At 45.9% G+C, this 24,581-nt stretch overlaps 1 protein-coding gene across 1 annotated transcript in view; it reads right to left on the bottom strand.

Moving 5' to 3' along the window:
* CDH13 (cadherin 13) overlaps positions 1-24,581 on the bottom strand; it is a 987,824-nt gene that overhangs the window by 459,290 nt on the left and 503,953 nt on the right. Inside the window, exon 5 of the mRNA XM_059382150.1 lies at positions 1,704-1,856. Within this exon, the coding sequence (XP_059238133.1) occupies positions 1,704-1,856 (153 nt within the window). The remainder of the gene's footprint in view (positions 1-1,703; positions 1,857-24,581) is intronic.

Below are 24,581 nucleotides of genomic sequence, written 5' to 3'. Positions count from 1 at the left end.
TTAAGTAATCAAAATGCTATGAAACTATAACATAAACTCGAGATCACCCACGGAAAGCTTGTGCTTGACCTGGGCAGGCTGGGCTGCACCCTTCCTCGCCCGTGATTGACCTCTTGTTCCTGCGGTAAGATCGCAGAGCGCTCGCCATGTCTCTGGCATCATTCTAAAGGCTTGGCACGTATTAACTCCTTCCATCCACCCAAATCCTGTAAGATCAGTATTATTATCCTTTCCATTTTACAGATGAGAAAGTTGAGACCCACCCCTTGCCCAAGTTCCCATAGCTGATCTGTGACATTGTAAGGGACTATTCAGCCAGAGCAACCCCACCCCGATTGAACTGCCATTTTGTTGTAAAACTGAAATTGACCCTGCCCCCAGCCTAGGGGAACGTACTTAAAAAATTAAGTCCCGGAAACCAGCCCTAGGTAAAAAAAAAAAACCCAAATACAAGGGTGGGTCAGGGGGAGGTATTCAATCAGTGGGGGCGCATACTGTCTCCTAGCTAAGGAGTATGGGCTCCGTCCTTTGGGAACCTTTTGGACACCAATTCTGACCAAGGTGATAGGCTGGTTCAAATGTCTACTAGGGTAAATTGTAATTCAATTGGTCACCTAGCATCACTGTGGAGGTTCCTGTGTGTGTTACAATCTCATTGGCCACCTGTGTGTGGCCAGGCCCAACCACTTGGCCTTTGCTCTATAAAAGCTAGTCTGTGAAACAGAGAGGGGTCTTCTTCTCTGTAAGGGGCAGCCCTGACTGGTCTGTTTGATGGTTGGTTTGATTCTTGATGCTTGGCGGGAAATAAAGCTTTGCTGGACTTTCGCTTTGTATCAGTCTCACTCCTTTAATCACAGACCCATTATTGGGGACCCAACAACATCATCCAAAAGTAGCAAATATGGCCATGTGCAAAATTATGTTTTTAATTGCTGTGACCCTATATGGCTTCATTTTAAGGAAAAAATATGAGAAGCTCTAAACTGCAGACCAGGCTCTATTTTACTCACTGATGAACAACTCTAAGTTGGTCAAAGCTAGCAGTTTTAGTTTTGACAGTCTTTGGAGGCGCTAATGCTATTATTCTGTTTCCTGGGTGAGAATTGTAAGATCAGAGACGGTAAGTGCATTGCCCTAGATCACACAGCTCAGTAACTTGAACTTCTCCCATGTAACTAGACCTTCTTCGAAAGTACTTGAAATGGTTGTACAGAACTTCCTTGCAAAATTATGCCATAATCGAACCACTACCTCATTGCCGAATATTTAGCAAAATTGGTTCCATTTTAAGGATCCTGTCTAGCTATAACAGCATCGCACAAAAATCTAAATTCCTCCCTATCTCCTTAAGATCGATCTCTAAAAGTACAACCATCCCATTTACCTGGTATTCATAATTGCGCGAGTTTTTTGAAAGCCAAAGCTGCCCTCACCGTTCTGACCTCCTCTGAGATCTCCCAAGCGTCCCCCTTCTTGGGCTCCCGTGCCCCAAGTCTCACAGAGGCTTGCAGGCTCTGTTGATGAGAAAGGGCCCCCCCTGTTACCCTGTTGGGGCTCAATGCCACTCGGCTCCCAGAGAGACACACTCGAGTCGCACAGCGCCGGGTCTGCGGAAGCACGTTAATAACGAGCTCAGTGGGAAGACAAAAGTCTTGGAAGAGCACCACGTCCACAGCGAGGGTGGGCACTTGAGGAACACTTACTTGGTAAGTAGCGATCGCTTCTCTGTCCAAGGTCCGTGTCACGGAGACGCTACCCGTGTTCTCATTGATTCTGAAAATTCCTTTAGGCTCTTGATCCACTCCCTTTCCAGTGAGCCGGAACCTGGACCCTTCCGGCCTGTCACTATCGACTACCTGGTCAGAGAAACAGAACGACACTTAAGACTCTGGCTGGAAAACACAGAGAAAGCACATTTTCACCACAGTTCTGTGACCAGTCCCCTAACCACAGGTGCCAACACAGAGCGGCCGGATGAAATTAACTAAAACAGCATCACCGAAAATAGCATCATTGCTTAACCCCTTTCATCCTGACATGCAAATCTTTGCAGCTTACAGCTGGGGAAGCTTACCAGCATGGGGGAAGGGAAACGGACAGGTAGGGATCGATCTAGGAGGGAAATCACTCCAGGACATTCAAGACTGGACATTTTTCTTGTTACTCTTAGAAAGATTTTTTTTTTTTAATTTTTTTTCCTGTAAGCAAGACCAAATAGACAATGGGGAAAAAAAAAACCAAGTGGGCAATCTTGTCGTGGGAGGGCACTGAGCCAAGTTCTATTTACAAGACTCAGTCATCAACAATGCCAGCTGGACCACTGCTTCTGGGTAGAAGGCATGATGTTCAGGAAGCATCGAACACAAATTTACACAGTAAAAAAAAAAAAAGAAGAAGAAGACAAATCCTCACAACCATGCTGTTGGTATGGGGACACTATCATTTGTACTTAATGGATGAGGCCATTGAGACAGGGTGCCAGGAGGCCAGGGTCACAGCAACTGAGGACATGAAGACCCGAGCCAGAACCCACCCTCTGTTTCTATAGGGATATTGCTATGCAACGCGGACACTTCTCCATTTAAGATCATTCCCTATGGGCTGTCAGGCTTGATCTGACAATCTGAAGAGAATTCAGATGATAAGACAGAGGAAGATAGTTCCAGGCAGGGGGGAGAGCACATGCACAGGCAGCAGGCGGGCGAGAGAGCGCCCACACAACTCCAGAAACTGGGAGTCATATAGCATGGTTTGAGTGAGGGGGAGGGGTAATGAGGAACCAGACTATGGTGGTTTTTTTTTCCCCCCAAACTATGCTTTTTTTTTTTTTTTTTTTTTTTTTAAATAGTGTTTGACGATTCCCAGCTAAAGAGAGAACCAGTATTTGCACACATTGGTTCGAGAGTTTGCCCAAGGATTCGTGTATATATAATGTCCCTTTATCCTCAATATCTGTGAACGTGAATTCGATGATCACGGTTTTTTCCCCCAATGTTAATAATTTAAAGGTCACGACCACAGTAGACATTCAGGAAGGGACCTAAGTGAAAGCTGATACTGATCCAGCTGTAACCAATTTGCAAATGACCAGGGATCTATTGGAAAGAGCACTGTCACCCGTGCCTGGAGGGTGTCTGGGGGACAGCACAGGAAATGGGCCACCTTCTGGTGGAATCAGCCTCCTTCGGAGACCATTGCTGGGGTCGCCATGCCTGCAATTCCAGCCTCTGCCACGCGGTGGCAGTGGTGCATAAGGCAGCGTGACCCCCTGCCCAGGTTCCTCTGCTGTGACCAGCTGCGTCAGAGCCCCACACAGTTCCATAGAGCAATGGTGTTTCTCTTTTTTTTTCTCTCTCCTGATTTAAAATTTTACTTAAATACATCGAGAGTTTTGATTAAACACCAATTATCTCTGTTTGCATTTTTAAGATTAACATAAAATATCATCTAAAGCAAGACTAAAAATAAAGCAAGTGGTATCCTTTGATGAAAAGAGTTTTTAATCACTGCTTGACTTGATTTAATCCAACTGGCATTCTCCCCATGACCCACTCCCTCCTGCTTGGGAGCTCCACGAGGTCATCAGCCTCAGCATATTGGGATCACCCCGGGATCCCAGCGCCTGGCTTAGGGCCTGGTATACAGCAGGAACCAGTCCCAATATCTGTTTACTATAAAACACCTCTGTGCAGACAAACAGAGGCCGTAGTGCTAGCTGGGCCGGCGGTCAGCTCTGGGACCTGCAATATGGTTCTTTGCCTTCGTGGCTCTCCAATGCCTCATCTGTAAAATGAGGACACCACCACTTATGTCCCAGGGTTGTTGAGTTTTAATGAGATAGTGTGTGCAAAGCGCACTTCTTGGCACACAGAAGGGATCAATGAATTGTAGCTTACGATTGCCATCCTGAGAGTGATAATCACGAGAAAAATCACACCAGCACACCTTCTTGGTCATGGGGTAATACTGAGACTTCGAGGCATAAAAAAGCATCTTAACCATAATACTAAAAACGAATCCTTTCTAAGAGAACAAATTTCCTTTTAAAACACGAGACCCACCGACATCTCTGGTTTGAGAAGAGAAGGGCTCTGGAAACAGGTCTGCTGTGGGAAGGGGCCACTGACCCAAGTCTGCCTTCTTTGTCGCCTCCCTGTTTACGGTCTCTTCCTCCCCGCTCTTACCGCTTCAGCCCAACTATGGTTCAAACCTCTTCTTCTTGCTGCCCAGAGCACACAGAAAGTAGGCGGGTTCTCTCCAAAGGCCATATTAAGTCAGGAGACAGTGTGATGGGAAACGAACATGGCAAATCTACAGGAGCTGTGAGGTTCCCACAAGTGGACTTCAGATCCCATCTGTGGACCAGACACAGCTCACCGGTGAAGACCTGCCAGGGGAAAGTCTTCCATGCTTGGATCTCGGGTCAGGACCCTTTCCGGCTCAAAAAGGGCTGAGAGTAGGGCACCCCAGACTTTCCAGAAGGCACGCAGTGGGGAGACGGTCCCGCAGGCTCTGCTGGGACACACACAGCCGCCCTCCCATTTCTCCGTGTGCCCCTGGAGCACTGAATTCTATACCCAGAAATCCTCCCCCCCGGAGCCACCTTTCCTCCTCCCACCAAGGCTTCATGCTGCGGGACTCCTCTCTCTCAATATTTCCATTTGTAAAGGCTTGCCTTTGGACAGATCTACTGACTCTGCCTGCAGCTCCTCAGAACCGTGTCCACTTTGAAGGAGCGCCCACAGCCACACCAAGCATGGCACCCCCAGGCTAATGAGCACGAAGGGGCCACCAGCCCAGGGACATGTCTCAAGATGTGGTCCCCTGGACCAGCATGGGCTTCGCCCTGTTAGAAATGCAAATTCTCAGGCCCCACCCCCCAGGGCTCCTGAATCAGGAACCCTGGCGATGGGGCCTGGCCATATGGGCTTTAACAAGCCCCCTACTAATTCTGATCACACCCCCGTTTGGGGACCGCTGATTTAGGCAGCTTTCGGGGCCTTCCACACTCCTTATAACTGGCACTGGCTTCCACTGCTACTGTCGGGAGCTTTCTGCGGACAAGAGGCGGGGTCTGTTGGCTACTCCTCTGGAGACCTATTTTAAACTATGACACTACGAGGAGCTCTTTTAAAAACCTGTTTTCTGGAGTATCAGTAAAGCAGAGCTACTACTTCCCTAAGACTGACATCCCCAACACATTCAAAGACTCCAAGGTTTGGAGAAACCTCCAAGGGGAAGCATGGGGTGCGGGCTGTGTTCCCTGGAAAAGCCAGGGGTCCTAGCTGGTTTTAGATGTGGCAATTGCCCTCCATGTCTCCGGCTTCTGGCTCCCTAGGTGGGGCTTCAGAGGGACCCCAGCCCACCCCAGCCTCACTGATCTGGGGAGACGGCAGGTGTGCAATGGCCACAAACCCGAGGAGGCCCTCAGCCACGCATCAGAGCTCCCCTGTGCAGGCTTTATTTCCGGACAGCTTTATCTACACTGCGGTGGACTCTGAAAACTACCCTGTGCCACTCCATGCTTCTGGCCCTGGGGGTGGGGTGGGTCCTTGTGTTGTTTTTGTTTAATGTGATGGGACTTAAGAGATCCAGGGCAGCCTTCTGGTCAGAGCAAATCCTGCGGTGAGTCTCCACTCTCCACGCAGCTGTTAATGCCCATTATCCCAAGTGCGGCTTCACAATTAGTGGCTCTTTCCTATTGGTCTTTGTTAATTCAGCACTTCTTTTCACAGTGGGAATTATTTTTCCCTCCTTACTTACTTATCCTCTGAGTTTGAATGGAAAAAAACCCAAAACATAATATAACAAACGATGAAAATGCACTGGGCCTGGATGCCAACAGCCTGGCCGTGCATGTGAGGAAGCCCACAGGCATCTTGCTTCTACCTGGGTCAAGGGACTTCCCGGGTGGCCATGGGGTGGCCAGCACACCCACTAACTGGGTGGCCTGGCACAGCTGGGGTCCTCTGCACCCACGGAGGGGCAAGAAACACTGAGGCAGTGATTCCTTGATCAAGATTGCAAAGGACGGTCCTGCTGCATATTTCTTTTCTTTTCTTTTTTTTTTTTTTTAAGATTTTTGTTTATTTATTTGACAAAGAACACAAGCAGGCAGAGAGAGAGAGAGAGAAGCAGGCTCTGCACTGAGCAGAGAGCCCGATGCGGGGCTCGATCCCAGGACCCCTGGACCATGACCTGGGCCGAAGGCAGAGGCTTTAACCCGCTGAGCCACCCAGGCGCCCCCTGCTGCATATTTCTTACAGACTAGCAGGCCACCTCCCCTCTGAATCCCTTAAGTCCTGTTCCTGCCTCTGTCTCTGGTTGGGTGTAGTTTTAAGGTATTCTGCCATGAATTCATACTCATTCATAGAATATACAGCAGTTTTGAATGTTTTTACATGAGTAGGATCCTCCTATTTAAGTTATCCTACAATTTTTTTTTTTATATTCAATGTGGCTGAGATACAATTAAAAAAGTTTACATGCATGACTTATTTCACTCAGCATAATCTCTTCCAGTCCTATCCATGTTGCTACAAAAGTTGGGTGTTCATCCTTTCTGAAGTGGCGGGGGGGTGGGAGGTTGGGGTACCAGGTGGTGGGTATTATAGAGGGCACAGATTGCATGGAGCACTGGGTGTGATGAAAAAATAATGAATACTGTTTTTCTGAAAATAAATAAATTGATAGCTGTAAAAAAAAAAAGTTTACATGCAAACTTTTGGGAGGGTTCAGAGTTTTCCTTCATTGTACTGATAGCAGTGTTCTCCCCCATGGAAAATGTATTCCATATACAAATAAGACAAGTCACCAAGGTTTGCACACCACGTCTAATGAAGAGCTTCCGCCCTGACCTCCTGCATCTATGCTTGAACTCAGATCTCTACTAGAGACTCCCGCCTGTTCCTAAGGATCTAGAACGGTACGCAGGGCGGTGACACTTGAAAACCGAATAGGTAAATCAATGTGACAGTCACCTCCTCACCGGCCTGCAAGTGTCTGATTTCTTTTCTTCTCATCTCCTGCTCTAACTGCAACCAGAACACCCATTCTAAAATAGAACCACGTATCTCGCCGTGACAGTTCCCAGACTAGGGAACTGTCTAGTTCCTAGACACCATGGCTCCTTGTCGTTCCCAGGGTCAAGTCTCAGGGACCTCCTGGATGGGTCTGCACTTGATTCTACAATGCTAGCTTTGGCGACAACCAACCATAGGCCTTTTGAATTTTGCTGACTTTCTTTGCACCTAGGGCAGCTGGACTCCCGCGCCCCATCTTCCCGGACTCAGCACCATGGGTCGCCCTCTTACTGAAGCTCCTCTTGACCTTCCCCACCCTGCTCCATGAGGACCCGGCCTCACCCTGGGAGCCGAGCCCTGCTCACCAGTGAGGTCTCCTACAGCAAAGAAAGCACATGGCCTCTTTGTTGGTGGTGGTGACTGTCACCTGGGCTATTTGTTTCTTTTTCTCAAAATTTCCTGGGTCTGGAACACAGACAATACTTGATGAAAGCTTTGAGTATAGAAGGAAAACTTTATCTGCGTGTGTTTATACGATCCCGAAGTGCTCATAAGCCCAAACCCACATATTAAAAATAAGGTCTGTTGTCCTAACCTTTTTTAAGAAAATGGGGTCACTTTACCTGGGCAACATCAAACCTTTTCATTTCTCTTTTTACAAATCCCCCAAAGTTAACTTCCTAGGCAAGGCTAATGCCTAGGAGTCATGAGGGGACTTAGAGTCCTCCCTGTCCTAATAATCTGCAAATGTCCCCTTGTGTGGAAACCTTGTCTGAGTAGACATTGTGCTTGCTGGCAAAGCATTTCCAAGACCAGTGCACTGGGGCTCCTTCCCTGTCATAGTCAACTAAAGTGATGCTTCTAATTCTTCTCTATTTAGAAAATCAGGAGACATTTATTTTCAAAAGATAGAATACTATATGTACACACACACACACACACACACACACAATATGATCAAAAGGCTGAACAATTAAAAAATAATTCACTCCCTCCCCCCACCCCCCAAATCACCAAAGAGAAAAAGTCATGTGTGAACAGTACAGATCTTTGGAGGATGGAGGTTGGGGTATTTTTTCCTTCACCCTTAGAATATTTTTGGTAATCCCTTTTTTAAACACATGAGAGGAATTACTGTAGCTTCATGTACACACTGATTTTGAAGATGTTGCCTGTTCCATGCTAAATAGGAAAAAAAAACCCCACTTACTGCCTTCTATAGTTATTAGAAGGCACTTGTTTTATCATTAGATTGGTTCCCTAAGGTGATCTGTAAGCACTCATTAATTCCCAGCTGTGGTTTAGTCCTTGACATGCCTTTGAACTTGGCTGATCAGCGGTCTGGGCAGCTGTTAGATCCGTGCCCTTCCCTCCCCTGGTGCTGCTCAACTACCTTTAGCCACTAGGTTATAAATTAATGAGGAGAACTAGGGAAAACCCAAGGCCAAGAGCCCCAATCCCCTGGTGCAGAAACACTGACCCAACGCCCGGGCAACCTATGGAAGGTAGATGATAGCCACAGACCCTCCATATACTCTCGGGGCTCTCACTCTAGTTGGGGCTGGCTGTGCCCACCACCTTTGAAGGGTGCCTGTTGCGTCATGGAGGTCACTAAGGTTAAGGGCAGGGTGGTGCCCTTGAGAAGGAACACAAGATGAGTGGATGACTGAATCCACTGTCCTTACGTGTCACCTATTAGCCCCATCATCACACCGGCTTTGTCCATCTTCTTTTTATAACAAAGACATTTAAGATCATGTCTAAGTTCAGCTTGTGCTGAGTTCTGGAGCATTCAGGGTCAACTGGTGGGCAACTTTTTGGCATTACTTTCTGACAGTTTATACTTTTGAGGGTATTTTTTTCTAGGCTGTAGAATTCTTTTATTAGACTATTTCTTAATTTATGAGCATTGACAATAGTTTAATTATTTCCAACCTATACAATAATGTGGGTTATGAAATTTCTACTTTAGAGGTTTTAAAAAAATTATCAGTGGCTACATACGCTATCATCTTTGCTAAACGGTCCATGGACACACGGAAAGAGTGAGTTTTCTATAGCACTATTCATGGTAGCCGAGATGTGTCAGCAACACAAGCATCCAACGGTGGATGAGTGGATAAAGCAAGGCGGCATAGCCATAACATGGAGTATTACTCAGTCTTAAAAAGGAAGGGAATTCTGACACATGCTACAATACGGAAGAAACTCGACATTATACTGAGTGAAATAAACTAGTTGCAAAAAGGCAAAACATCGTGTGCCTCTGCATGTCTAAATCTGTAATTGGCACAATGCAGTTCTCACTGCAAGAACTCAGTGTACGTTTGTTAGTAATAGACACCAAACTCACAAGGCCATTCTGTTAGCCTCAGGGTCCCTTCTCTCCCGTGACTTTTGGAAAGACGTTTCCTTCCTCTAACGCCCGGTGTCCCTCTACCTCCTCTTCTTCCATTCAAAGCATTTATTGACCCTTTATGAGCCCTAGAGTCCTTGCCGTCCTCAGGGGCTCACGCTCGTAGGCAGTCCCTGAAGTCTGGATTATGCAACATCACACATGGGCTAGATCACACATGGGCAAGATGCTAGAGCCGATCAGTGAAAGAGGGTCATTTTTGGAACATTCAGTCATTGTGCCTTTCTTGTCTGGACCCAAAATCCATTCACTGCCCATTAGTATCACACTTTTGCACCCTCTATTGTCCAAGGGAATAGGCGAAACATTTTCCTTGACCTTGATTCTTGTTATGCTACTGAAAATTAAGATGGCCCCTGAAATCCCCGGTAAAAACTCTAGATCTTCTATACCTGCAGTCTATTCTATTTATGGGTGACTTACAAGACTCAATCGCTGAGGCTCTGTTCTTCTGGCTCCCCTCTTTCCGGACACATAGTAGGACTGTATTTCCCCAGACATTTGACGTTGATTGTGGCATTACGACTTGCTTTGGCCAATGAAGTACGAGTGAAAGTGACATGTGTCACTTCAGCTAATTCTGAGCAAAAGCTTTCAGACCTATGGTGTGCTTATCCATGTTCTTTTTGCTTTCTGCATGTGACCAGCAATTGTCCAGATACTGGTGATTTCATCCACCTAGATCCCAAGGAAAGAATGGTGGTGACGAGGGGCACAGCCTCCACTTGACCCTCAAAGGACCCAGAGCTTAACTAAACCTCTGGTACTTTGATCAACTGAAACTGGGGATTGTTTGTCACTACAGCAAAGCCTAACCTATCCCAACTAGATAGGTAAGGAAGATAGGTAAGGATGTGTCTGCATCCCAGTTCAGAGCTCATGAGCCATGTGGACTTTTGTAAGCAAAATGGCCTCTCTGAACCTCATGCCCATCCTCTGCAAAATGGGGGCAGTAATGCCCATCCTAAAAGGAATATGGTGAGTAAATGATCTGAGAGACATGCAATACTTAAATACCTAGAATGTTCAATAATGCAGCTGTTCTTTTTATAGCTATTAAATGATGATAATGGTGGTGAGGAGGAGGAGGAGGAAGAGGACAATGACGGGAACTACTTTATATGGAACACGAACTCTTTGTCACGCTCTATTCTAAACATTAGTTCTATTTAATCCTTACAACAGCTCTATGGAATAGATACTGACATTAATCTTCACTTTATAGAGAAGTAAACTGAGTCCCATGCACCTTGGCAAAGTCAAGCTAGGAAACAACTTTGGATTTGAATCCAAGTATCCAGAGCCCATGGTTTTAAGCCTGACTCCATATGGCTAACTAAGCAATGTGTGCTGGGTTGAGTGGAAACAGCCCAGAAGTAGAATCAACAAAGGTTCAGAGCCTGGCGCTGCTGACAATGCTCCAGTCTGGCCTCCTGGTGACATGCCCACCCCGTGAAGGCTGAGAGCAGAGATGTTCATCTCAGGCCTTATGCCAGTGGCAGAGCCAAGATTAGGGACTTTCAAGTCGCCATTCCCAGATTTATATGTATCCAGTGGGTCAACCATGTTCCCCATACATCAAGTTCCTGGCAGGAATATCTTTACCTTCTCACATCCTCTTAGCTTTGTCATAGTAATGGCGTAATTTGGAGGTTTCTGCATGCATTCTGCCATCTAAGAGGATAATAAATTAATCATGCCCTTGGGCACTGTTGAAATATACACACTTAATCTCTTACCAACTTTCCTTCCTCACCATTGCTCTTGTTCCTCTCCCTTCCATCACTTCAGATTTTTACAGTTCCCAAAGAAATATTAAACCAAATATTTATGCACTCATCTGAACCACAGTTCAGAGAAAGCAATGGAACAAAATCAGCATTATGAACCTGGAGCTATTCCCATTTGGAAGTAACAAACATGAACAATTGAACAATTTCTCCCTGGAAATGCATGTTGGCTGCCTTTTTACTGAGAGTTTCAACACTTATTCTTATTATTCTTATAATTCAGGACAAATTTTAATGTTAACTCTGACGCTTGGAAACACAAGCAGTGTCAAACATAAATAAAATTTCAATCATTCTCAGTCGAAATCCTGATACTCTATTCTGCCTTGTGTGTACCTTGGTTAGAAGGACTTCAAAGTTCCTCATTCCCTGAAGCAGCTACTCTCTCTCGAAATCGGGTCATGCGAGATGAAAATCTTTCAAGGGCCCTCATGCCATCACTTTCAGAGAAAACTCAGGCTCCTTCAGTCATGCATTCAAGGCTCTTTACAAGCCCTCCCTGCCTCTGTGTTCAACCTCATCTGTTGCCGGGTTCACTCATCCTCCCATTCTGTTTGGCTGCCGTCTCCCCCACACTGCCTTGCTTGGGTCTACCCTGTTTCAGCCCTTGGGTTACCCTCTCCTGACCCAGAGGCTCCTATCCAAAACCAGAGCCTGGCCAATCAGATCATCTCTTTGGGAAGCCTCGTATTGGGACAGGGAGAGACTGAGTCAGCTAGCTAAGTAAGGGCTACAGACTCTGAAAGTCTTATCAGTGTAAAAGCCAAAGGTACCATTTTGGGGAGACCCTGTTGGGCCGTAAGTGTGGACCCTGACGAAGAATATAGTCTACCTGGAAAACAGAAAGAGAGTGCAATAAATGCTTGTGTGTATACGAAGCTGGTTAGGTTCAAGCCCTGGATGATGAATTATCCTCTCCAGTATTACTTAATCTTATGCCTCATACTTGGTCTTTTAAATTATACTTTCTACCAAAATATCACAGTTCCCTTTCCCAATGGTGTCTAGTAAATGGCTTTAATTCACCAGAGTATTACCAAGTATCTCTCTGCATAGCTCATTCCTTCACTGTCCCTGAATTCTCTAAGTACATTCATCTATTCAGTGAGGGCTTCTAGGACTATCTTATTAAAAAAAAAATAGTGGCTTCCCTTCCAACATCATTCTGTAGGTTCATTACCCTGTCTTGTTTATCTTCCCAGAGCCCATCATCACCCAACGAACTTGACTGTTTATAATCTCTATTTACCATTAAAATATAGGCTCCATGTTATCAGGGACTTTTCTTTTGTTCATGGCTGTGAACAGTGCAGGGTGCACAGGAGACGCTTAACTATTTTGTAATAAATAAAGAGGCTATATAAATAGAAACTGAAATGAGAGACCACGTTGTCAGAAAGGAAAGGAAATAAATGCACAAATCAATGAGCTTCCATAGCTATCTTGATTTGAAAATGGCTTATCAATTTCTGATAAGGACTATCTTTGCATCTTGGGCTTGAGTTATGAGATACTCTGGTATGCTCCCACTCATTTTGAGTGGCCTGCCCTAAATTAAATGATCCCAGTGAAAGGCACATTTTTTTCAGAGTAGAGCAGTTTGCTCCCTGAAGATTAATAGGGAGCTGGATGCATGGGGATCAACTTGGGTAAACATCTTTCTAAAACTATGGTTCTTCTCAGGGAAGCCCATCAAGAGAGGATCATACAAATTATGAGTAAATAAAGACTTTGGTGATGGGTTTCAAAAGATGCACAACAAATGGAAGGCTCTTGGTGGGGGGTGTGTATGGGTTTCGTTCCTCTCAAGATATGCCAACCAACACTTTAAAACAGCCATGGGTAAACACAATTGCCCAATAACGGCCTTGTAGTAGGTGATTACTCCATAACAGGTCATGTTGTATGGTGAGTTATGTGAGGTAGGGACCCTGGAGGAAAGCATGTATTTGAGGGAGAAGCAAGGTAGTCTGTTCTTTCTTTTTTCTTTTTTTTTTTTTTTAAAGATATATTCATTCATTTGAGAGAGAGAGTGTGTGTGTGTGTGTGCAAGTGGGGGGAGGGGCAGAGGGAGAGAGAGGGGGAGAATCCAAAGCAGGTTGCATGCCCAGTGTGGAGCCTAATATTGGGCCCCATCCCAGGACCTTGAGACCATGACCTGAGCCAAAATCAGGAGTCAGACGCTTAACAAACTGAGCCCTCCAGACCCCCAGTGTGGTCTGTTTTATGTAAGATTAACATAGTGAGATCCCAAAAGTGATTAGAAACATAGAAAGGGGGGCAGGAGGCATAGTTCTGGGCATCACCTAAAGACCTGCTGAAGAGGAAATCGGCTTAGTCTTGCTGTTTCAGGAAGGTCAATGAAGACAAGTTGCTGAACAGACAGATTTCAACTTAAGAGGAACATTCTGAGGTTGGAGAGCAGTAGCTGATGGCATCGGCTTTCTTGTGCTGGAGGAGCCCGTCACTGTGGTGTCCAAGCTCACACCCCCCGCTGGTACAGGTGCTGTGCAGGTGACCAGTATCAGATCGACTCTGAGGCTGTTTCTCACTCCTCGCTGTGAGAGTCCCTTGAGTCTGAAGCTTGAGGCAGCCCCGAACAGGTGTGGATCAGCGCTGCATGAGGCCAGTGAGGACTGAGGCACTGCCCAGGGATCTCTGTTCAGACCCAGCTCAGCCACTCGACCCATTGGAGGGCAAGGGTTCTCCTCCATCCCCTAGACTCCATATCTCTAGGAGCCGAGCAATATCCACCAGTCTTGCTTCGGCAGTGCAGTGGTTTAGAAAATGTTTTCGGGTCCGCTTATATTGTCCTTGGGTTTGACCTTGAGGGAACCTTTCATCCCTGTGAACATCAGTTTCTTCTTCAGTTCAGTGGGGTTGAGAGCTCTGAGCTCCTGAGGTCCTGGTGAGTTCTGGGTACTGTGGTTGGCACACAGGTGGCACTCCACAAATACTAACAATTACATCTGAGCATATCCAAACACAGCAACATGTCAATATCAGGAAGAGTAATTTTATAATTAGGAGGATTTTTTAAAGCCCTCAAGCTGCATCCTAGATAATAACAGCTTTCACTGAGGTCTTACAAACGTCAGGCATCAAGCTAAAGCTTTACGTATCTTTTGCCAGGTAGTTAGTGTTATTTCTATTGCTCGACTGCAGAGGTAGGGAAAGTGAGAGTCAGGAGAGTGAAGTCATGTGTCCAACTGGGTTACACAGCTAGTTCTGGGGGCAGAGCCAGACACGGAGACCTCAGAGACCAGCTGAGTCGATCCAAAGCTGCACATGCTGGTGCGATGCCAACTCCTGGCTGCACAATTCTTCACCAGTAGACCAGATGCCTCCTCAAGGAGCAGTGCTGGGGGTTTCAAGGCTTTTGCTGAACTAGGAAGGGGTGAGCTGGGTCTTCTTCCCAGGGCTTCTGTTGAGCACACAAGTGTGCTCAGACCCCAAGCTCACACGGCACAGTGGGTGCTCACTATTATAGGGCCCACGGCCTCAGCCCATATGTGCGGACACACATGCTATGCAGTGGGAAATGAATGCATGCACAGTCCTGGAGCTTTCTGACTCGAAGCCAAACAAATTTACACAGGCTCATTTGTCAGCTGCCTCACCCCCCTCCCTCCCAGTCTAGCTCATCCCGCCTCCCAAGTTCCTTAGTTGTTATAAGCTTATCACAGAAGTAAATCAAAATGTTCTCAAGAGGAGAAGAAAAGATAAAAGCAAAAAATGCAACATCCCCAAGAGAGGAATATTTTTTATAGTTCCACAACTCTAGCAATTCTGTCTTTAAAAAAAATCCATTATTTAATTTTAGTACCATGGAGGTGCTAGGGATGAATAATGGCTCCTCTTCTACCTTCTAGTATTTCTAAAATATTAATACTGGTTGGATACCTCTCTCCTAAGGGGAAGTAGGACTTGAATCTTTTATAGGCTCCTGAGCCCTGTTCCCATCCTATGAATTTATTTGATTACTACCAATCATATGCTCTGGGTTCTTCAAATTACGTGTGCACCAAAGGATGGGGGCTACCCGGTGAGGTGGAGAGGGTGAAATAGGTGGCTAAATAATCGCTTTCTCATTATTTTCTTTGTCTATATCTCTGCCCTTTTATTATCCATCAGGCTGCACCTTCTGTCTCTACACTGGACTTGGGCTGTGAATCACAAATGGAAGCCACAACAAGGCATCCTACTTACCAGCCTCGGGGGCAAACGTCCCTCACGGCTAACAATGGTTCGTGCATCATTAGCGGTAAACTGTTAATGTTGAGTTTTGAGCACTGAGTCCCCACTGATCTATTCTCACAGGTCATAATGCCATGTGTCTGTGTGTGTAGTGTGTGTACGTGTGCACGCTCTCCCTTTACACTTGGGTGGCAGGAGAAGAAGGAAGGTGGAGATGGTTTCAGAATAAGCTGGAAATAGGACTGTAAGTTGTTGCAGTTGGTGATGAAGGGTTTTTTTTTTTTTCAAATAAAAAATCAGGGGTACTTTTATCCCCTCTACAAAACTGACACATGTACACTAGGTAAAATCCGGAAAACAAACTGAAGTAGATGCTAGAGGAACAATGTGCTCTATGTCCCAGCAGGGTGCTGGATGTTGTAACTATTTTAAGATATCGATGACTTCCCTCCAGTCTTTAAAAAAAAAAATAAAAAATTATTTATTCATTTATTTTTAGAATGATAGAGAGAGAGCGCAAGTAGGGGAAGGGGCAGAGAGCGAGAGAAAGAATCTCCAGCAGACGCCCCACTGGGCATGGAACCTGATGTAGGATCATGACCTGAGCTGAAATCAAGAGTTGGACACTTAAGCAACCAGGCCACCCATGTTCCCCTTTCCTCGTCTTTTAAATGCATACCACTGCCTAAATATGTTTCTAATTTTTTTTTTTTAATCTTGAGATAATCGTAGAGTCACATACAGTTACAAGAAATTCCTTTTACCCAGTTTCCCCCAGTGCCGCCATTTTGTATAACTGTAGTGCAATATGATAGCTGGGATACTGACATTGCTGCAATCCATGGATTCTGTTCAGATTTCCCCAGTTTTACTTGTATGCATTTGTGTGTGTGCATGTATCTCATTCTATGCAATGTTGTCACACGTACAGGCTGAATTTACCACCACCATCGAGCTACTAAACAGTTCCGTCATCACAATGACCCCTGTTATCATTTTATAACCATTCCCTCCTCTCTCCAATATACCACCCTTCCCCCACATCGCTAGATCCTGGCAACCACTCACGTGTTCTCCATTCCCATAATTCTCTCATTGAGAAAACGCCACATAAATGAAATCATACAGTATGTAGCCTTCGGGATTGGCTTCTTTTCCACTCAGCATAATTTCCTGGAGATTCTTCCAAGTTGTGTCTCAAGAATTCATTCGTTTTGTTGCTGAGCGGAATTGCATGGTATGGATGTTCCATTGAAGGCCATCTGGGTTGTTTCTCGTTTTTGGCAATTACAGATAAAGCTGCTATGGATATGTAAGTACAGGTTTTTGGGTGGACATAGCTTTCATTTCTCTGGGATACAAGTTCAGAAGTGCAGTTATTGTGTCTTGGGGCAACTGCACCCTTAGTTTTACAAGAAATTGCCAGACTGGTTTTCAGCATGGTTGTAGCATTCAGCATCCCCACCAAGTAGTCTCTGAGCGATGCGGTTTCCCGTGTCCTCATCAGCATTGACTGTAGTGACTCTGCTTATTTTTTTTTTTAACCATCTTAACAGATGCGCACTGATAGCTTCGTGGTTTTAATTTGCATTTCCCTCATGGGTATTGAGGTTAAACATTTTTTCATGTGCTCACTTGCCATCCATAGGTCCTCTTTGGTGGAATGTCTGTTCATGTCTTTTGCCCATTTTCTAGTAAGGTTGGCTGGGGATTTTTGCTGCTGAATTTTGACAGTTTTTCCCCTTCTGCACATATGAATCCTTTGTCAGATACACAGTTTGTCAGTGTCTCTTCCCAATTTGTAGCTTGTCTTTTCATTTTTTTAAAAGATTTTGTTTATTTATTTGACAGAGAGAAACATCATGAGTAGGCAGAGAGGCAGGCAGAGAGAGAGGGGGAAGCAGGCTCCCTGCTGAGCAGAGATTCCCAATACAGGGCTCCATCCCAGGACCCTGAGACCATGACCTGAGCTGAAGGCAGAGGCTTAACCCACTGAGCCACCCAGGCACCCCTTTTTCATCCTTTTAATAATATTTTTCCTTGATAAAAAGTTTAAGTTTTGATAAGGTTCACCTAATCAAATTTTCCTTTTAGGAATCTCACCTTTTCTGTTGAGTCTAAGAACTCTGCCTAGCCTTGAATCCCTGAGCTTTCTCCCATTTGTTCCTAAATGCTTCATGGTTCCACAGTTTACATTTACATCGACAATGCATTTTGAGCTAACCTTTGTATAAGGTATAAGGTTCAAGTTCAGGTTCAGTTTTGATTACAGACGTGCAAGTGCTCCTGCACTATCTGTGGGAGGACCTAACCCTCCTCCATGGAATTGCTTTTGTATCTCTCTCTTGAGAATCAGTTGAGCATATTAGTGTGGAGCTGTTTCTAGGTTTTTTATTCTCTCCCACTGATCTACCCATCTTCCTCTGTTGCACCACACTGTCTTGACTTCTGCAGCTATCTGGTCTTCACATCAGGCAGAGTGATTTGCCCCACCCTGCCTTAATAATCCTTCTTCTTCAAGACTGTTAAGCTATTCTGGGGCCTGTGTCTTTCCACATAAATTTTACAATAAGCTTGTCTATGCCTACAGAAAACCTTGCAGGGATTTTGATAAGAGTTGCCTTAAAACATCAATCCATCAATTCATCTATCTGTCTACACATATTCACATATATCATGAGTCTTTTCCTTACTATCACTAGCTCCCTATTAATGGCCGCCCAATATTTTATAGTAGATATGCCATCATTTACCACCTCAATGATAGTGGATGCTTGACTCTTCTAAGTAAAGAATACTGTGAACAAAGCTAGCAACTACATCTTTCTCCAAAAACAGACTATGCATTTGGATTATTTCCTTTGGATAGACTCCCAAAGGTGGGATTCCTCCAACAAAGAGAAAGAATGCCCATACAGTTATTTCTACTTGGATATTCCTTCACATGTTTTCACCCATATGTGGAAAGTATTACCATTAGCTTTGAAATTCCATTTTGTTAGGGGTTTGCACATCAAAGTGGGAGAGAGAGATGGTCATCAATGAAGAAAAAGCAGATTGTGGGACAGCGAGTAACACAGCAACCACGCCTCCTGAAATCACCATGACTGCAATCCCCGATTGGCAGACTCTAGCCCGAATCCCCCCAGAGTGTTGCCGCCCACCTGCACTCTGCTACTCCTTCCGACTCTCTGGTGAAGGCAGGTAAGTAAGTTCAATTCCTACTTCATCTACTCCAGGATAGCTATTTGCTGCTAAAACATTCTTTTTGTTTTAATTCTCTTTTCATCCTAAAGAAAAAGGACTTAGTAATTCATCTTATTTTCACCCAAGAAAGGGAGACAGACAAACTGGCCAGCTCAATCCATCTCTTTGTTGTTTGGCCATGAAAACGTCCGTTATAGGAGACGGTCCTGAATGGGAGGTGAGCAATGCGTGCCCGTTGGAGTGATCAATAACAGTTTGGGAGGGCTGACAGGGTTCCTTTTATGCTTCCATCCTTCGTAATTGGGTGTTCTCCTTTTTCTCTAGTGGAAGTGGAGGATCCATGGAGCGACAGGAAAACAATGTGGTTTTCATTTCTATGCAGTCATTTTGCTCTTAAAACTATTCTGGATCTTCACTACTAAGAGCAAGTGTGGTCATCCTCGAATTTTGAGTCCTAAAAGCCAAGGCTCTTCTGAGAACTCAGGATAGAGGTGACCTCTGTGGCCATGTTGGGGTGCACTTGAATCTGGTAAGGGCTACAGCCAGGAGAAAGGAAAGCCCAGGGCCTCCTGGGCCTTGCCAACATCATGTTATTTAGAAAAAACAAAACAAAACAAAACAAAACAAAAAAACTGATCTAACTGATCTTCACACTGTCAGATGTCGGGATCAGGTATCCTGGAGGACTGTAAGGTGGAGAATCATAAAAACTATAAATGCTGAGATGCAGAAAAAATAGTCCTTGTGTGAAGGACCGTGTTTTCTTTCTTTTTCTTCTCTCTCTCTCTCTTTTTAAGAGCAGGGAGAGGCAGAGGGGGAGGGAGAGAGAGAATCTTAAGCAGGCTCCGTACCTAAAGCAGAGCCCAAATCAAGACTCGATCGCATGGTCCCAAGATCATGACCTGAGCCAAAGTCAAGAGTCTGATGCTTAATCAACTGAGCCACCCAGGCATCCCTGAATGACAGCATGTCTAATGGAAATATATGATTCTTTCAGATTCTCCCTCCCCATCTTATGGGAGCAAAGGTCAAATCAGAGAGAGATTGATATTAGTTAAGTGTCTGCTTTGGGACAGGCAACTTGCTAGAGGCTTCTCTTGTATTATTGTAGCAGTTCCTTACTCTAAAGAGGCATTGCTAGCCCCATCTCATAGAGGAGGAAGTTGAACACTACACAGCTGGACTGAATTTTCCAAGAAGTGTCAAGCAAAGCAAGGCTGGTCTGATGCCAGGCCGACTTCTGTTTCTACCGCCCTTCAGTGAGGATGGGGAGCAAGAGAGAAAAGGAGCCAGTGATTTAAGTGAGAAGCAGACACAGCAATGAAGCAATCAAGTGCCAAAGATAGGCACCCTGAAGCTCTCTGTTCGCTTGTTTTTTCATTTTTTGTTACTGTCAGGCGAAGCGCTCTGTTTCTGAATGACACTCTTCCACAAATAAATGGAGTGTGGAGATTGCAGGAAAAGGTCTCTGGGAGACCCTGCGTGCTTCCACTGGGAACGCAGTCTCATACCCTCTGTCCCTCAGAGAACCCGGGGTCGGCTCCAAAAAGGTAGAGCTCTCCCACCCCGCCATGCAGAGGAAGAGAATACCGACAATCCTTGTTCTGTGCCTGTGTGTGGGGTTCAGAGTGCACAGCTAGCAAGGTTGAGCTGGGGGCGGGGGTTCAAGTTCTCGCTCAGCCTCGTAATGGCATGTGTGTCAGAGATTACGAGTGTCTCTAACCCTCGGCTCCTCCCACTGTAAAATGGGGATCATATCCCCTGGGACAGTTGTTTAAATATTAAAATAGACCTAAGGTAGGCAAAGAGACGGCATGTGGGATACGTCAGAATCATCTGTTAGCAAGGTAGCTACTACCGAGAACACCCTGACAGCTTTCCTTCCAGCATAACTTCCACATTTCCCTGGACGCTGGCAACAGTCCAGGTCACAGCGGCTCCTGTCCAGGCAGAAACACTCAGCTCCCCAAGAGAGTCAGACAGCTAGATATGTGCCTCCCGACACCATACTCTGCTTATATCCCCCACGGAAGCCTCCATCTTGGCCAACTATCCCACTAAAATATACACAGTTTCAATGTTCTTTTAAACAATAATTTCTGTGCTTTGGGGGTTAAAGGCACGTGCACCATTTAAATCCTGCAATTGCACTCCTGGGTATTTACCCCAAAGATACAGATGTCGTGAAAAGAAGGGCCATCTGTACCCCAATGTTTATAGCAGCAATGGCCACGGTCGCCAAACTGCGGAAAGAACCAAGATGCCCTTCAACAGACGAATGGATAAGGAAGATGTGGTCCATATACACTATGGAGTATTATGCCTCCATCAGAAAGGATGAATACCCAACTTTTGTAGCAACATGGACGGGACTGGAAGAGATTATGCTGAGTGAAATAAGTCAAGCAGAGAGAGTCAATTATCATATGGTTTCACTTATTTGTGGAGCATAACAAATAGCATGCAGGACAAGGGGTGTTAGAGAGGAGAAGGGAGTTGAGGGAAATTGGAAGGGGAGGTGAACCATGAGAGACTATGGACTCTGAAAAACAATCTGAGGGGTTTGAAGGGGTGGGGGGTGGGAGGTCGGGGTACCAGGTGGTGGATATTATAGAGGGCACGGATTGCATGGAGCACTGGGTGTGGTGCAAAAACAATGAATACTGTTATGCTGAAAATAAATAAATTTAGTTAAAAAAAAAAAAACAACACAACCCTGCAGGGAGAATCAGACCTCCCCTTGGACGCACCGTTTCTCTGTACCTCACGCAGTTCTCAGCCGAACCACCCTTACTGGGCCCTTGTCCGGGCAACACTGCCCTGGCGTACGCATGTTGGACCAACTAGAGACCCAAGTCCTCTGGACTTTCCCAGACTCCGCCACGGGGCGGCTCAGGCGCCGCACCAGGCACACCCGCGCAGCCCCCGCATTTCCAGCTCTCGGGCAAAGACCGCGCCACGGAGCAGCCGAGTCTGAGTCCGGGCAACGAGCCGCGGGAACTCGGCTCCTTCCGCCGCCCCCGTTCCCATTCCTTCTTCGGACACGGCTCTGGGGAAATTACTTTTCTCAGAGCGTGTTGCTCTTTTTTTTATGGGGAGAGAGTTAGAATCCCGCAAAGCGCCGGAAGGAAGATCTCATCTTGTGATAATAGCCAGCAATGTCCAAAAAGCACCGGGATCATTCCGAGCAATTCTTCCAACGGCCCCAGCTCCCAACAGCTCCGGGAGGGAGACCCCGTGTTCCCCTTCTCCCCCCGGTTCTGCACAGACACGAACCCCCAGCGCCAGCCCGACATGTACTGCACACCGGGCAGTTACCTGCGAGCACACACGGGCGAAGGACGAACGCCGCGGAAGCCCAGGACGCCAGGCTCCTACCCGCAGCTTCGGATCCAAGGGTTTGGAGCCCGGGGAAGCGTTCCCACCTGAGCACGGCGCCAGGTGCGGTCAGTAACTCAACAACCACCGAGAAGCCAGGGCGGATGGGGGTGGGGCTTGGGGCTTGGGGCTTCTGGTGCCTTCCCCAGCCCCTTTGACCTTCATCTTAATCCATATGCTTTTCTCTCTTTCTCTTTTTAAAGATTTCAGAGGGAGAGAGAGCAAGCATGAGCACACGTGTCAGTGGGGGAAGGGAGAGAGAGAGAGACAGAGAGAGAGAGAGAGAGAAGCAGGCCCCCTGCTGAGCATAGAGCCCACCATGGGGCTCAATCTCATGACCCTAAAAATCACGACCTGAGCTGAAATCAAGAGCAGAGGTTAGCTGACAGCGCCACCCAGGAGCCCCGCCTTTCCATGTCTTTTTATCATCAGATAAACTCTATGAAGCAGGTGGCTTTATCATCCCCATTTTACAGAATGGGGACCTGAGTCACAGAGCATTTAAGAATTTTGACCAAGTTCCCCTAAGACTGCTCCTGCATCGGCCTAGAGGAAACGCGAGCACCTCTGATTTATTACAAGGTGATGCCCCAGGGGCGCTGAACACTGAGAATGTCATATCTCATGCGACCCTCCCCAAATCCTTGCGGGTGGATTCTTACTCTCTCCATATTACAGGCAAAATACTGAGGCTTGGGCAGGTTAGCAAACCTTCCCCGAGGATCACTTAAGCTTTCCTGCCCTTTGAACCTTTGCTCTGAATCACTACATTAAGCAATCAGATCGATAATTTGCAAGGAGATTAACCAAATAAGAACATTCCCACCCCAAACCCGCCCTTTAGGTGACCAAAATGAGCAGACTGAGAAATGGTCAGGGCAGCTGTTTGGGCCAACTTAGTAATTATGTAGTAACAAAGGGGATTCAATCAATTGCTTAGCAATTAGCCATTATGAGAAGATGGGGGAAAAATCCAATTGACTGGTAGAGCAGGAAGCATTTTAAATGTCACCACAGTAAGAGAAATATTTGCAGATTTGTCTTCATAATGGTTAACTAATTGCTATCTTCAAATTTTATTGCCTTGGAAATATAATTCATGAGACAGAGTAGTAACACTTGGGGCTCTTTCTCCTTTGTCTTAGTTAGCAGCAAAGGGAGGCATGCAAATCGATCAATCCCTATAATCTAAGAAGACCCCCTCCTAAGGAACAGCCTCCTTGAGGCACGGTCAATGTTTTAGTCATCGCTTTATCATTTCTATGTACCTGGTACCATGTGGGGACCTATAGTAGGTGCTCAAGACCTTCTAACTGTAGGGAAGGTTGGTGGTTGTAGATTACCCCAAGGGGCTCCCCAGCCCCTTCCCGTATCAGCTCTCGAACCTGCCTCACGACACTTGGCTAATACCACATCACTGTGCCATGACATCGTCCACCCCCACCCACAAAGGGAAGTGCTTCTGGCCCAACTGAACCTGTTTCTCTGGTCTTAGATGTCCTCATTAATGGGCATTTGCCCAATGTTGAATCAAACGTTATTCTCTCCAGTCTTTCCTTCGAGAACTCATGGGGCTTGGGGAGGCTTTTTGCCTTTGGTGATGATGCTAGGAGGCTATTTGTGCTGTTGGGAGAAAGACTCTCTCTAGAGACGAGAGGATGAGGCTACCATACAAAGGGAGAGCAGAAAGAACAATTATTTGAATATGGGACCCAGTTGGTCTAAAGCCATATGCACCCTTGAATTTCCTGGGGGTCAGCAAATACCCTTTTGCTGACTTCAGCTCTCTGGGTGAGTTTCTGTCACACACGACCTCCCAGTCCTGAGGAACAGAACCCCTTCCCAGCTACTGCTATACTTCTGCTCCAGGCTGTTAGTTCTGGAGCAGCCAAAAAAAGGAAGAGCCAGAGGTTGAAAACAGAATTTGGAGAAGTGTCTGTTCTTGGCTTCTGTCCATTTTTTGAAGTGATTATCTGTTTTTTAGTGTGTTGAGTTTGAGGAGCTCTTTATAAATCTTGGATATCCAGCCCTTTGTCTGTACTGTCATTTACGAATATCTTCTCCCATTCCGTGGGTTGCCTCCTTGTTTTCTTGACTGTTTCCTTTGCTGTGAAGAAGCGTTTGATCTTGATGAAGTCCCCAAAATTCATATTTGCTTTTGTTTCCTTTGCCTTTGGAGATGTGTCTTGAAAGAACTTGCTGTGACCAATGTGGAACAGGTTACTGCCTAAGTTCTCCTCTAGGATTTTGATAGATTACTGCCTCACATTGAGGTCTTTAATCCATTTTGAGTTTATCTTTGTGTATGGTAGGGATGCATGTTGGTGCAGCCACTTTGGAAAACAGTTGTGGAGATTCCTTAAGAAATTAAAAATGCGCTACCCTATGACCCTGCAATTTGCACGACTGGGTTTTTACCCCAAAGATACAGATGCAGTGAAAAGAAGGGCCGTCCATACCCCAATGTTTATAGCAGCAATGGCCACGGTCGCCAAACTGTGGAAAGAACCAAGATGCCCTTCAATGGACGAATGGATAAGGAAGATGTGGTCCATATACACTATGGAGTAT

This window comes from Mustela nigripes, chromosome 17, assembly GCF_022355385.1.
Source record: "Mustela nigripes isolate SB6536 chromosome 17, MUSNIG.SB6536, whole genome shotgun sequence".
Classification (NCBI taxonomy): domain Eukaryota; kingdom Metazoa; phylum Chordata; class Mammalia; order Carnivora; family Mustelidae; genus Mustela; species Mustela nigripes.
The sequence above is the reverse complement of the archived record's forward strand: the minus strand, read 5'-3'. Positions and strand labels throughout refer to the sequence as shown.